Source organism: Neovison vison, chromosome 5 (assembly GCF_020171115.1).
Source record: "Neovison vison isolate M4711 chromosome 5, ASM_NN_V1, whole genome shotgun sequence".
NCBI lineage: Eukaryota > Metazoa > Chordata > Mammalia > Carnivora > Mustelidae > Neogale > Neogale vison.
The window spans coordinates 93,293,202-93,308,493 of NC_058095.1; the positions used below are offsets into that span (position 1 = coordinate 93,293,202).

The 15,292-nt window shown below is 40.3% G+C and overlaps 1 protein-coding gene across 1 annotated transcript in view; it reads left to right on the plus strand.

Annotated features, from left to right (window-relative positions):
- MTUS2 (microtubule associated scaffold protein 2) overlaps positions 1-15,292 on the plus strand; it is a 589,758-nt gene that overhangs the window by 242,237 nt on the left and 332,229 nt on the right. Inside the window, exon 4 of the mRNA XM_044249524.1 lies at positions 9,035-9,232. Coding sequence (XP_044105459.1) covers positions 9,035-9,232 — 198 coding nt within the window. The remainder of the gene's footprint in view (positions 1-9,034; positions 9,233-15,292) is intronic.

A 15,292-nucleotide genomic window follows, 5' to 3' on the forward strand; every position in this document is an offset into this window, starting at 1 on the left:
ATGTGAGCCACTTTGCAAGTAACAGCATAAATGGGCTTAAGTAAAATTTGCAAATGAAGAATATTTTACCTCCCAAACCCAAAGGAGTCTAAAAGACCCCAGGGTTCTTTTAATATTTTGGGTGTTGAAAGAATCACTAGCAGTTTCATGACAGTGTCAGGGATGGAGTACCCCACAGTTTACCAAATAATTTGTAAGAATTTAATTAGGGTGGCATGGCCTTGCACACAGTGTTAGACAGTGGCCTATCCCTTTTTGATGAGTGTCTTTGTATTTATATGCCTTGAATGAGTGTGTCATATAAATGTCCTCAAAGGAAGATGTCATCATTGTAATATCAGACCTATGCTCCTGGAGAAAGGTGGATCCAGTTAAGATCTAACCCATAAAGATTGTGTGCAATGGCAAGGCTGTGGAGGTCCTGTGGGGGTAGCCACTATGTAAAGGTATGTTGTGTCCTTTCAGAAGTGAAGGAAAACTGGGACTGAGGGACTAAGAATGGGCCAGACTGTCTTGTTAAATGAACAGTAGGGTCTTATACAACATGTTTCAATTCTTGCAGGACTTGCTTTAATTTATAGCAAGTCCTATTAACTTCTTCAGCTTCTTCAACTTGATGGTCTTTAGGGTTCCATTTTGTCAAGCCAAGTTTTTATGGGTCAAAATTTTAATTTTCTCTTAATTTATTAATCACAGAGTGTTCATGCCCACTATGGGATATTTTAGGGCAGTGGATGCTCTGACTCTGAGAAATTGAGGTAAGATGATAATTCTCATAGTTAAGATGAAGCATATCTATGATTCCTTTATTTCTCATTCATTAACTCCCTTAAGATTATAGAACATTATGGGCGATATATTATTTAAGTTTAATGAGATCCCCAGGTCTAACTATAGTTTGAGCCCCAGTATTGATTAAAGTCATAAAGTTTTGCCAATTAGTACATTTAAGGAGATGTTAAGATTAATTCAGAAGCTATTAAAAGATGTACAAAAGTCAGTGCCCTTTTATCTTTTGGAGTATAAACTCTTTTAGTAAATTTTCAATTTCCAATTGGGTCCATATGTAGACATCTTCTTCAGTTTTGCTTTGTTTTTAATTCTGCCAAAACCAAGCTTCTTCCCTTCTCCTTCCTCCACCCCTGTATTCCTTTATCCCTTGTTTTTACTGTGGGTTCTCTCTACTCCCCGTATATTCGTAGAACCCCATCACAACCCCACCCAGCCGAGAGCTTCTGATCAGTATCATCAGGGTTGGAGGCCTCTCCCATGACAGTGTTATTTTATAGGATTTAAGGACCCCAAGCTTAAGGAGGATTTGAGTTAACCCTGTGCTACAGAGATGCCCTGAATGTTTTTCTCTCTAACCTCGAGGATCAGGACTTTTGTTGGGACAGACACATAGGCAGCAGCGGCAACAGAGGTAATTAAGGGGCCTGTGGAGCCATTTGCTTTCAGGAGTGCAGACCTCAGCACTTCACAAACTGCTTTTTCTCTTTTGTGTGGGGTTTTTCCCTCTAAGTACTGCTTTTTCATGAGTGATCGCCCAGGGGACCTGTATGCAGCAAAAGGTAGTCTTTCTCCCAAGCCTGGCATCAGTTAACAACTGCATTCTAAAACACAGGTGCACTTAATAAGTCAAGCGGAGAAAGACAAATATCATATGATCTCCCTGATATGAGGAAGTGGTGATGCAACATGGGGGCTTAAGTGGGTAGGAGAAGAATCCATGAAACAAGATGGGATAGGGAGGGAGACAAACCATAAGTGACTCTTAATCTCACGAAACAAACTGTGGGTGGCTGGGGGGAGGGGGGTTGGGAGAAGGGGGGTATAGAGTTATGGACATTGGGGAGGGTATGTACTTTTGGTTAAATTGGAAGGGGAGGTGAACCATGAGAGACTATGGACTCTGAAAAACAATCTGAGGGGTTTGAAGAGGCGGGAGGGTGGGAGGTTGGGGTACCAGGTGGTGGGTATTATAGAGGGCACAGCTTGCATGGAGCACAGGGTGTGGTGAAAAAATAATACTGTTTTTCTGAAAATAAACAAATTGGAAAAAAAATAAAAAATAAATAAAAAATAAAACATAAAACACAGGTGCAGGCCAAGATACATGACCCAAGGCCACACAAAGGACCCCATCCCAATCATATTCCTGTCTCTGAAAAACCAAATAATTATTGAAACTTCCAACGAGGGTCAGGTTAATCTGTGACAGAGGTTTTGTAGGACTCAATGCAGATCAGAGCAGCACAGCTCAAAGCACAGGCTAGCCATCAAGCAGCAGCTCCAAGTGCGTGCTTTCTTTCCTGTTTTTGGTTTGGTTTTTTTTTTTTTTTAGATTTATTAATTTATTTTAGAGAGAGACAGAGAGCCACACAAGCAGAAGGGGCAAAGAGAGAAGGAAAGAGAACTCAAGCAGATTCTGCACACGGCACAGAGCCCAATATGTAACTCGATCTCATGACCCTGAGGTCACAACCTGAGTCAAAACCGAATGTCAGGAGCTTAACCAACTGCACCACCCAGGTGGCCCAGTGTGTGTTTTCTATTAGGCAGCAGGGTCAGCTAGCAAGAAAACATGAAGAAAGGCTCCTGGTGGTGGGGTCATTGTCTCAGCACCCTGGTCATACCAGCTTTTGTTGTGGTCTCCCGGAAGAGATAGGGTGGACCTCCACCCAACGTTTGGTTTGGATGTCAAGACCGATGATGCCATATACAAAGTGGCTTAAGAGGGACTTTATTACTCACATAACTGAGGTGTCTGGGGAGAGCAGTGCAGGCCTCTCAAACACGTATGAAATGACTTTTGAGAGAGCAAGGGATGGATACTGACTCAACTTACTTTATTGTTATCAAGGTGGAATTCTCAAGGATGTGGGAAGGGGCTTGTGTAGTTTGACTTGCCTGCCAAAGCCAAAGGAGGCATTCCTGGGCTTTTGTATCAACTTTTCCAGATACGGGGTTGGAAGGGGGTGGGCAGTGTAAAAAGGGTGTGGTGTTTGAAACCTGATAGTCCTTAGCAGTTAAACATTAAAAAAAGGGGGGGGGGAGTCCAACCCTTTACTACATTTCCTAAATATTTTATTTAGTTGATGCTACTGTAAATGAAAATTTATTAATTTCATTTTGGATTAGTTATTGCCAATACATAGAAATACAATTGATTTTTGCATATTGAACTCATTTATTATAAGGTTTTAGTAGATTTCATAGGGTTTTCTGTATTCAAGATTGTGTGATCTATAGATAAAGTTTTGCTTCTTGTTTCCAACCTGCATGCTTTTTAATTTTCTTGCCCAATTGTCCTGATTAAAACTTTCCATAAAATACTGAGTACAAGTGATAAGAGCAGACATCTTTGGCTTGTTCCTGATCTATGGGGGAAGCATTTGTTCTTTTTCCATTGACTATATTAGCTGTGGATTTTTTTTCCATCCCCTTATCAAGTTGAGGACATTTTTCTATTATTTCTAGTTTGTTAAACATTTTGTCATGAAATGTTCTTGGAAGTTTTCAAGTGATTTGTCTGCATTTATTGAGATGATCACGTGATTTTTCTTTGTTCTCTTCATATAACATAGTATACCGATTTCCATGTTAAACCAATCTTTCATTCTGGGGATAAATCTCACTTGGTCATGGTATGTAACTGATTTTTATATGTAACTGATTTCAGTTTGCTATATTTTGGTGAGAATTTTGCATCTGTAAGCATTTTCTTTTTTTCATGATATTTTTGTCTGATTTGGTTATCAGTAACAGTGGTCTCAGAATGAGTTTGGAAGTGTTTCTCTCTCTACCTTCCCCATCCTCCCTGGAATAATTTGTGAAGAACAGGTACAAATTCCTTAAATGCTTGATAAAATTCTCTATTGATACATTTGGGTCTGGGATTTTTTTTTTTGCAGGAATTTTTTAGATTAGTAAATCAATTTCTTTGCTGTAAGTATATTCAGATTTTCTGTATCTTTTTTTTCTTTGTGTTTTTTCTGGAGCATGTTCATTTCACTAGGTTGTTCATAATATTCCCTTATAATTCTTTTTAGTTTTGTAATATTAGTAGTGATGTACCCTCTTTCATTCCTCATTTAACAAGTTGAGTCTTCTTTCCTTTTTTCTTGATCAGTGTAACTAAAGGTTTGTCAACATTGTTGATCCTTCTAAAAGCCAAATTAGATTTTGTTGAATTTCTCTTTTACTTTTCTATTTTGTTGTGTTTATTACCATTATAATATTTACTGTTTCCTTCCTTTTGCTTACATTTAGTTTGCTCTTCTTTCTTCAGTGTCTTTAGATGGAAGATTATTTTATTGATGTGACATCTTTCTTCTTTTTTAATATGGACATTATAGAGCGCTGCAGTGATTTTTGCTCTTATGGCCCATCTCAACCTTTGGAAAAATCACTTAGTTATGACTCTGCTGGGGGAGTGTGGTGGGGACAGTGGTCTGCTGCTGTAGGAGTGCCAGTCCTGATTTACAGGTGGGTGCCAGGCTGGGGCACTAGCTTCTGTCCTCCTCCCTTTACCTCTCCTGATATTGAACCCCTAGCCTGCAAGTGAGCCAGGGCAACAGTGATTAGGGCCCCAGTATTTTTGGGTTGCTGTGCCTCTGTCCTTTTACTTGGGGCTGGAGTGAAGGAAGGGCCCCCAACCTCTTAGCCTTTTGCTTTCATGTCATTTAGTCTCTGCAACATGGACCTGGTGGGAAGGCATAGGGAAGGGAAATGGTGGTGGCCTCCCTCTCCCAGTGAGATATGGTAGCTCTTAACCAGGGGGAGAGGAATGCTGTTGCTTGGTCCCAGCCACCCAGAGTAGAGCTTTCATCATGCTGAGATGGACAAGGTTACAGAGGAGGAAAGGAGTGGGTCAGGCTCAAGGGTCATCCAATCTGACTGTTCATACTGAGATTTAGTAGATTTTCATATATAAATGTTTCTTTATTTGCTATATACCCTTAGAACAATTTCTAGAACCTTTAAATGGTGGTGGTTTTTTTTTTTTAATATTTTTTTTACTAATTATGGTTGTTTCACTGAAGAAAGTGTCCATGAAGCTTCTCAGCTTCTCATGTCACCATCGTGGAAGATGACTCTCTTATGTGTCTGCTCAGTTTTAACATTAATTGTTATCGTTTGTTTATTGAGGGCTTATTTTGCACTTTGATATGCTATTTCCATCAAAGACAGTATTCTTTTTTTTTTAATTTATTTATTTGACAGAGAGAGATCACAAGTAGGCAGAGAGGCAGGCAGAGAGAGAGGAGGAAGCACGCTTCCTGCTGAGCAGAGAGCCCGATGCAGGGCTCGATCTCAGGACCCTGAGATCATGACCTGAGCCGAAGGCAGAGGCTTAATCCACTGAGCCACCCAGGCGCCCCCAAAGACAGTATTCTTGAATAGTCCAAGGACACTACATACTTGAAAAAATATATTCTTCTGACATGATGCTCTTGAGAAATAGTAAAGTACACATTTTTATAAGTAAATTCCTTTTATGAGAAACTAAGATTAAATTAAGGCACATTCAGTCAGAGCAGCCATATGTAATGAAAAGCACCTCTCCCAGGCTGATACGGCATCTTCTGTTGATGTCGTCACCTCTAAGTGTGCTCCGTGGGTTACCTCAATGAGAATGATGGAGGTACTTGTTTAGAAAGTGAAGTTTAGAGCCCCATTCCAGCATAGTTCTCATTCAGGAGAGACACAACAGGCTATATTAGTGTCATGAAAGCTTGGCTACTGCAGATTTAGCTAAATTTGATTGAATAATTTGTCAAAACCACTGTGCTAGGCACTGATGGTTTCCAAAGAATGAGACCTGTTCTTCCAAACCCTGAAGGTATGTAAAGTATTTGTGAGATGTATCTGGTAGAATGAGAGGCCACTGGATAGTAACTTGATGTATGGATTACATTAAATTTAGGAAAATTATGTAGGCAGTTGGGGTAAGACATACTCCTACAAGTAACCTACACACACACACACACACACACACAATATGTGCCTTTAATAAAAGGGAAAGATGGGGGTAGTGCCTGGGTGGCTCAGTGGGTTAAGCTTCTGCCTTCAGCTTGGGTCATGGTCTCAGGGTCCTGGGATTGAGCCCCACATTGGGCTCTCTGCTCAGCGGGGAGCCTGCTTACCCCCTTCTCTTTGCCTACTTGTGATCTCTCTCTGGGTGTCAAATAAATAATATATTAAAGAATAAAAGGGGGGCGCCTGGGTGGCTCAGTGGGTTAAGCTGCTGCCTTCGGCTCAGGTCATGATCTCAGGGTCCTGGGATCGAGTCCCGCATCGGGCTCTCTGCTCAGCAGGGAGCCTGCTTCCTCCTCTCTCTCTCTGCCTGCCTCTCTGCCTACTTGTGATCTCTCTCTGTCAAATAAATAAATAAAATCTTTAAAAAAAAAAGAATAAAAGGGAAAGATTGACTAGGGAAAGGGAAAGCCCAGAACTCCCTTAGTTGCTTTCTTCATGTCTACTTGGGTTCTTGTGTTGTTGAGATCCTCTCTACATGTTCAGGCTACCTTTCTACCAATGACATGAACAATCATTAAATGTAAGTAAGGGTAGCATAGAATAAATTCCCCTTCAAATATTTTCAGTGTCTTTATTGTCTTAAGTAATGATTTAATAATCTTAGTTTTCATTTTTTTGAGGAATTTATTTATTTGTTTGTTTATTTATGAGAGAGACTCCACATGTACAAGTGCCTAAGCTGAGGTAGGGGTAGAGGGAAAGGGAAAGAATCTTAAGCAGAATCCTGACTGAGCATGGAGCCCTATGCAGAGCTTGATCCCACATCCCTGAGATCATGTCCTGAGCCAAAATCAAGAGGTGGATGCTCAACTGACTGAGCCACCCAGGAATGACTAGCTTTCATTCTTAAATAAATAGTAAATGAATGTGTATTATAGGCCAAGGTATTCTATTAGGAATTGTGATCTTTCCTTCATTCTGAAATATGAGTTTTCTAGAAAACATCTATTCATATTTTTCTCACTTGATTTTGTGTCATTTTAAATCAGTTATTGATTAACTGGATTTGGAAAGAAGTTATACTCTTTTCCTCTATAACTGAAATTAGTATCAAAACATGATGAAATGATTATTATACATGATTATTGAAATCACATGTGACTGTTTAACCTATGTTTTACTGATATACAAATGCAATCCAAAATTGCATTGGTATAAATTTAGTGTAAAAATGTATCTGATATATGGGGACACTTTCATTGTCCTGGGGATATGCAAAATTTGAGTATGCAAAATGGTAGAACAGCAATTGAAGGCATTGACCTGACATTTAATTGCTGCTACAGAAGGGCTATTACTACTTATTAAACAGTGATTATGAGCGTCTGGGTGATTCAGTGGGCTAAGCCGCTGCCTTTGGCTCAGGTCATGATATCAGGGTCCTGGGATTGAGTCCCGCATCGGGCTCTCTGCTCAGCAGGGAGCCTGCTTCCTCCTCTCTCTCTGCCTGCCTCTCTGCCTACTTGTGATCTCTCTCTGTCAAATAAATAAATAAAATCTTTAAAAAAATAAAATAAACAGTGATTATTTCTTATCATATTTGAACATTTTTCCCAAGCAGAAGAACAGAACTGAATTGGGAATATTGCAACCCCAGATCCCTGTTTCCTCTTCCCTCTGCACTTATCTGATTCCTCCTCTTCCTAGTCCTGACCCAGAAGTCAGGAAACCATAGTTGTGCATATTCTGCTTTCATCTGGGTATACAACTGGCCACAGCCTCATTCCTAGGGGGACTCCTATAGAAGAAGAGGCACCATTGGACCAGACTGGCCTCTATTGGTTCTCCACAGATTTCCATACAGAGATTTATTTCTAATGTAGATTCCTCATTTATTTTTAGAAATCAATTTTTTAAGAAAATTTTTAAAAATTATTATTCTGCAACCTGGTTAATCTTTCATAAGATAATAAAGAATGAGAAACATTCCTGAAGGGTCTGTATATCAGTACTCATAGTAAATAGTGCAGGTGAAAGTTGCTAAATGGCTTGACTGGGACAATTATACAGAATATTAGAACGTTTGACTCTTTTTCCTTTTAAGGAATATTAAAGAGCATTTGTGTGTGATAACATCCTGGTTCTGTCTGATATTGAAAGACTTCTTATAGAGTGGAGATGATCATTGCTGTGGCCATGAACAGAGCCCAATTTGGATATCATCATGCTGAGATGGTAGATTTATAACATGATGTTTTATTATTTCAAAATTAGCTGGCTTTGCACATATCTGAGAACTAATTTTGAAGTTTAGCTTATTTTTTGAATTTTAGTTTAACATAAAAACAGATCATGGAGAAAAGAGAAAAAAACTGACACTAATTGGAGTATCTATAAAGTTCTGTTACAAGCAGTAATATTTATATTTCACCTTTGAGGCCAGTTTTATCATCTCCAGTCCTTCTGTAGGAGGAAACTGTAGTTCTAAAGTGTTGGGTGAACTCCCCAAGGTTATGCGGCTAATAAATGACAGAGACTGCATTTCAACTTCAACAGCTCTACAGTCTGTGCCTGCCTCATTCCTACAACCAACAGAATGTTAGCAAAAGATTCTTTGTACATGCTTTCATGAATTATCACATACTGTTTAAAATTCCTGACGAATATTTGCCAGGAAGGTGCTCTTTGCCCACTGCATGTCAGATTTCAAGATGTATGTCAATTTCACAATTCTAGGGTAACGTGCAACAGTAAGTGTTCATTCCATTCAGCTTCCTAAGCACTGTATACCTTTATTTCTGGTCATATCATAGGACTAGCTGTCCGTTCTTGTCTCACCTGCCTGCTGCCTCTCCTTCTGTTTGAATTCCGTGAAGCTCCCACTGTGAGGGGCCTTTTCATAAAGGTGTGTTTGTGAATGTGCTTAAGCACATCCTACAAGGTTAATTGTGGCCTGTTTATGATAGAGCCATATTAATATTGACCGTCCATGTATTCTTTATCTTGTTGTCAACTGATTTTGTTTGTTTGGCTTGGTTTTCCTTCACTATAGCGGATTTAAAGAAAGCCTCCGGTTCAAATGCTGCAAAATCCAATCTACCCAAATCTGGACTTCGTCCTCCAGGATACTCACGTCTCCCTGCAGCCAAGCTGGCGGCGTTTGGCTTTGTGCGGAGCTCCAGCGTGTCCTCGGTCTCCAGCACCCAGTCCGTGGACAGCGCACAGCCTGAGCAGAGCCGGCTGGCCAACCGTAAGTGGGCGGGGCGCTGCTCCCCTGTGGGATACGCCCCTCTGGCCGTCCTGGGGCAGGTGGACTGGCATGCGGGTGTAATAGTTTCATTTATTTGTGTGTGAAAGATTTGATTTAGCTATTTTAATCTACCATTGTTAGGATTTTAGAAAATAATCTACTGAAATAAAAAAGTCTGTTTGGCCCTATCCTTTTTCAGTTACAAGGAGTTGAGGTGCTAGAAAAGGACGTTTAAATATAGAAAATGAATTATCCAGGGACTGATTCCAGGAGCCCTTTGTTCCATGGATTCTACATAAGTCAAAGAAAGATCCAAATCAGGTGTTACAAGAAACATGTATTAATTAGTGGTGGTGAGAATCCTTTTAGTTACCTGGGATTACCTGTAATGCCTTCATTTTGTGGAACACTTGGCTGGACTTCTAAAAGTTAACCAAATGGGGCGCCTGGGTGGCTCAGTGGGTTAAGCCGCTGCCTTTGGCTCAGGTCATGATCTCAGGGTCCTGGGATCGAGTCCCGCATCGGGCTCTCTGCTCAGCAGGGAGCCTGCTTCCTCCTCTCTCTCTCTGTCTGCCTCTCTGCCTAATTGTGATCTCTCTCTGTCAAATAAATAAATAAAATCTTTAAAAAAAAAGGGGCTTTTTAAAAGTTAACCAAATGATGTTGAAATTTTTAAATAGGCACAGCTGAACTTCTTCACTCTGTGCCCAGAAAGGTGCCCTTTAGCTAAAAGATGCTACTCTAGGCCTGGTTCCTGAGACTGATATTGTAAGTTATATGAATTAATAGTCTCAGACTAAATCACAAACAGCCACTGTTTCTAAAGAAGATCTGGAGGCTGCCACATTCAGCTGAGCCTTTGATGACCAAAGCCCATCTCAGCCTGTCAACTTCAAAGTCATTGTTATTGGATCTGAAGCCATGACATCTCAGATGCTGGTTAGCAAGAACTTGCCGGAAGGCTGGGGAAGTCTTAGAGGTTTTCATGTGCAGGGCTGTTTGGGAGGGATTACAGTAGTTGAATCAGGCTGAAGTAGTAATGGAAAGAGACAGAGAGCAGGATGGGGTGTGAGGGTAGAATTTGAGAGTGAGGTTGATTTTTTAATTTCCTTTCTCTGAGCTTGCTTTTTAGCCTTTCTTGGGTTTAGAGAGCTGATGTGCGCCACATTTGTACTTCTATGGTTCTAAATTTTGGTCTACCTAGTTATTCCTCAAAGTAGTACATTACATGATATCTGGATGTGTTTGTAGGCAGTTTCTGAGAGGTTTTTTGCTCACTTGGTTTCCTCAGTATGCTGTATCCCTGACCTGCTTTCACACAGGATTCATATTAGGAATATCCTTGTTATTACGGATTCCATCATGGCACAGTAGATGTCTCCGAATCTGAAATGTGACTACAATAAAGAACTTTTTACAAATGTGGAACTCCTATTTTTAGATGTGTGTATATGTATTGACAGTCTGAAAATTTTTAAATAGAGGAGAAACTATCTGTCATAGTTTTTAGTAGTAAAATTCCCAGTGGCATGTTTCTCTTTTAGAGGGACCATGAGTGATTTAAAACAAAACAAAATAAAATAAAACAAACAAACAAGCAGAAAAACCTCACATGGTATATATCTTTCCAAGGAAGATGCTAACATCTTGATTTCTTAAAAAATTAAAATAAGATGAATTGAGCTTTGTTCCCATGGCAGGAGCTTTTGCTAAAGAAGAGCTGACAGGTGTGGACAGAATAATTCCAGGTGTACTTAGGGCATTTCTCTCACCTCTGCTTCAGAGGACACCAGAGAGGGATACCGAGCACCCTGAGAGACAAGAGCCATAATGTGCCAGGGAAAACAACTCCTACTGTAAAGACTCCATATTAAAAGTAATACATATTCACACCAAAAATGTGTAAGATATCTAGGAATCAGCCTAACCAAAGACATAAAAGATCTGTACCCTGAAAGCTATAAAGCACTTATGAAAGAAATTGAAGAGGACACAAAGAATTGGAAAAAGCATTCCATGCTCAGGGATTGGAAGAGCAAACATTGTTAAAATGTCTATACTACCCAGAGCAATCTACACTTTTAATGCAATCCTTAACAAAATACCACCAGAATATTTCACAGAGCTAGAGCAAACATCCTAAAATTTGCATGAACCACAAAAGACCCCAAATAGCCAAAGCAATCTTGAAAAAGAAAAGGAGGGACACCTGGGTGGCGCAATCAGTTAAGCATCTGACTCTTGATTTCGGCCAGGTTACGATCTCAGGCTTGTGGGATTGAGCCCCCTGTCAGACTCTATGCTCAGTTGCAGGGTCTGCTTCCATCCCCTTCTCTCTGCCCATCCCTGTGCTCATGTTCCCTCTAAAATAAATAAGTAAATCTTTAAAAAAAAAGAAAAAAAGACAAGGCTGGAGGCAACACGGTCCAGACTTCAAGCTACATTACAAAGCTGTTACTTATCAAGACAGTATGGTACTGGCACAAAAATAGACACAGAGATCAATGGAACAGAATAGAAAATCCAGAAATGGACCCTCGCCTATATGGTGAACTAATCTTTAACAAAGCAGAAAAGAATATCCAATGGAAAAAAGACAGTCTCTTCAACAAATAATGCTGGGAATATTGGACAGCCACATACAGAAGGATGAAACTGGACCACTGTCTTACACCATCCACAAAAATAAATTCAAGATAGTTAAGAGATTTAAATGTGAGACAGGAATCCATCAAAATCCTAGAGGATAACACAGGCAACAACCTCTTTGACCTCAGCCATAGCAACTTCTTACTAGACATGTCTCTGGAGGCAAGGGAAACAGAAACAAAACTGAACTATTGGGACTTCCTTAAGATGAAAAGCTTCTACACACTGAAGGAAACAATAAAAAAACTAAAAGGCAGCCTACATAATGAGAGAAAATATTTGCAGATGACTTATCTGATACAGGGTTAGTATCCAAAATCTTTTTTTTAAAGATTTTATTTATTTATTTGAGAGAGAGAGAAGGAGCACATGAGCAAGGGGGGGGCATGCAAAAGGAGACGCAGAGGGAGAAGCAGATTCCCTGCTGAGTTGGGGTTGTGGGGCTGGAACCCAGCACCCTGGGATCATGACCTGAGCCGAGTACAGGCTCAACCAAGTGAAACACCCCAATACAGGCACCCTAGTATCCAAAATCTATAAAGAACCTCTCAAACTCAACACCCAAAAAACAAATAATCTGGTTAGGAAATGGGCAGAAGACACGAATAGACCATTTTCAAAGAAAACATCCAGATGGCTGAAAGACGTGTGAAAAGATACTCAACAACACTCGTCATCAGAGAAATACAAATCAAAACCACAATGAGATGCCACCTCACACCCATCAGAATGGCTAAAATTAAGAACACAAGAAGTAACAGGTGCTGGTGAGGACTTGGAGAAAGGGGAAATGTTCTTGCACTGCTGGTGGGAACACAAACTGGTGCAGCCACTGTGGAGAACAGTACGGAGGTTCCTCAGAAAGTTAAAAATAGAGCTACCCTGTGACCCAGTGACTCCACTACTAGGTATTTTCCCAAAGAATAAAAAATACAGATTTGAAGGGGCACATGCACCCTGCTGTTTATGGCCACATTATCAACCATAGCCAACCTCTGGAGAGAACCTAAATGTCCATCAACTGAAGAATGGATAAAGAAGATGTGGTATACAGGCACATGCACATGTACACACACACACACACTCTCACACAAATATTACTCAGCCATCAAAAAGAATAAAATCTTGCCATTTGCAAGATATGAATGGAGTTAGTGTATATTATGATAAGAGAAGTAAGTCAGTGAGAGGAAGACAACAGATACTGTATGATTTCACTCATATGTGGAATTTAAGAAACAAAACAGATGAACATATGGGAGGGGGGAAAAGAGAGAGGAAAACTGTAAGAGGTTCTTAATGATAGAAAACAAACTGAAGGCCGATGGAGGGAGGTGGGTGGGGGATGGGCTAGATGGGGGATGGGCATTAAGGAGGGCACTTGTGATGAGCACTGGGTATTGCATATAAGTGATGAATTACTGAATTGGTTTCTACTCCAGAAACCAATATTACTGTGTAATAGACCAATAATACTGTGTAATTAGAACTTACATAAAAATTTGAAAAGAAAAAAAATAAAGGTAATATGTATTCAGAATTCTATTTTAACGAAAAAAATTAGAATTGACTTGAAATTATTTACCACCTCACTATATGTAAAATTTGTACTTCACCAATAGACCATGGAAAACCTTCTCATTTGTTGGAATTGATATCTCAGTACTGTTAACACTCTGCTTATACTTGCTATTAGATTTAATGTCAAAAAATTTTTGTTTCTGTTCTTTAGTGGAGGGATGCTGCTTTGATGATGAGGATTAAGTAAAATATGAAGCCTTTGAAAGAGCTGAAAGTCCTGAAATCAAACCCTAGGAGCAAAGCTTTGTGGGTTTAGCTCATCAAAACAGCTAGCATGATATCAGAATTGGTTCCTTTTTCCTTCTTGGAACATTGGCCTTTCTTCAAACAACACATGCACATAGGATTCATTTTAGAAATACCACAGTCATTAGGAATTATATTGTGGCACAATAGTGTCTCAAAATCTGAAGCATGACTATAATAAGGAGCTCTTTGGAAGTGTATGGCTTATATTTTTAGATACTCATGTGTGTATGAAACGGTGTTCACAGTGACTGAAACATGCTGTATTTAGGACACTTTTCAGTGATTCTTTAAGAACTTAGTGTTTCCTGGATGACTTTGGCTTAGTTACAACTCTCTCTCTCTGGTTTTCCTGGGTCCTGAGGGGCGGGTGACAATGAACGTGGATTATGGAGAGAGCATGTGTAGAATTCTGCCGTGTAGAATCCATCCTCTACCACCCTGGATGCAGGGAGGTAGTAGAGTGGTGGGGGGAGGTAGAAATGCAGCTGGAGAGGGGGACAGAGAGACTGACATTGTATAAATGATCAGGCACAAGGGTATATGTCCACAGCTTTAAAATGATGTAAACCTGGATCAACATTCCTGGGTTGGGATAGAGGGTTAGTTTCTGATTAGGGTGATCGGGGACTTTCTTAGAGGGGTTGAATTTTGGGAAGTACAGATGGGCTCTGAGAGAGCTTTTGTAAAGGAGCTGTTGGTGCATCCAGAAAACCTCCTGAATTAAAGGGCTTTCCATTTCTTGTGCAACCTGACGGTTCATCATAGCATCACCTGTCTTCTGTAAACTGAGGCCAACGTGTTTGAGCTCCCCAAGGTTTGTTCTCATGGTACATTCTCTTCCAGTTCTTTAGGCTTCCCCTTGCTCATCTTATCCATGCTTTCAGCTCTCAGCACTTTGGCCACACTACCAACTCCATATCTACACCCTGACCTCTTTCTAGAACTACCCATCCCATTTCATATGATGCCAGACATCTCCAGCAGGCTGACCCGGGTTGCCTAAACTGAACATTTCCCCCAAATGAATATTTTGTTATCTTTTACAGACTGGAACCCCCTTTCACCATTGTTCTGTCTGTTAATTATATCTGTGATTCAACTACTGAGCCTGGAAATTTTAGGACCAGCATTGCTTCTCACGTTCTTTTTGCCTTCCTTTCTATTCAGTGACCAATCTGGTCAGGTCTCATTCTGTCATGTAGTCCATCCTTGTTCTTCTTGTTATCTTAGTTTAAATCTATAGTACTTCTCACCTAAAGCATTCCTCATAAACCGTCATGCTGTAATTTGTAAGGCACATGGTCCTAAACAATTTTTCCTTTCACCCTGTTTTGATGGCTCCATGGTGCCCCTGTGCTTGCTTCCATTCCTTGTTGGATGTTTCAGGTCCTCCATGACCTGCCCGGTTCCCTTCTCACCTCTCCCATATATCATCCCCTCATGTACACCCCCAACTGGCCAACCAGAATTGTTCACTTTTTCCTCTGAGGGCTTTGTGCTTTTCCTTCCTTTGTGGCGTTGGTGTAAACCACCTCCGGAATGCTCTCCCTCTTCACCCAACCAAATTTTTCTGTAGATTCT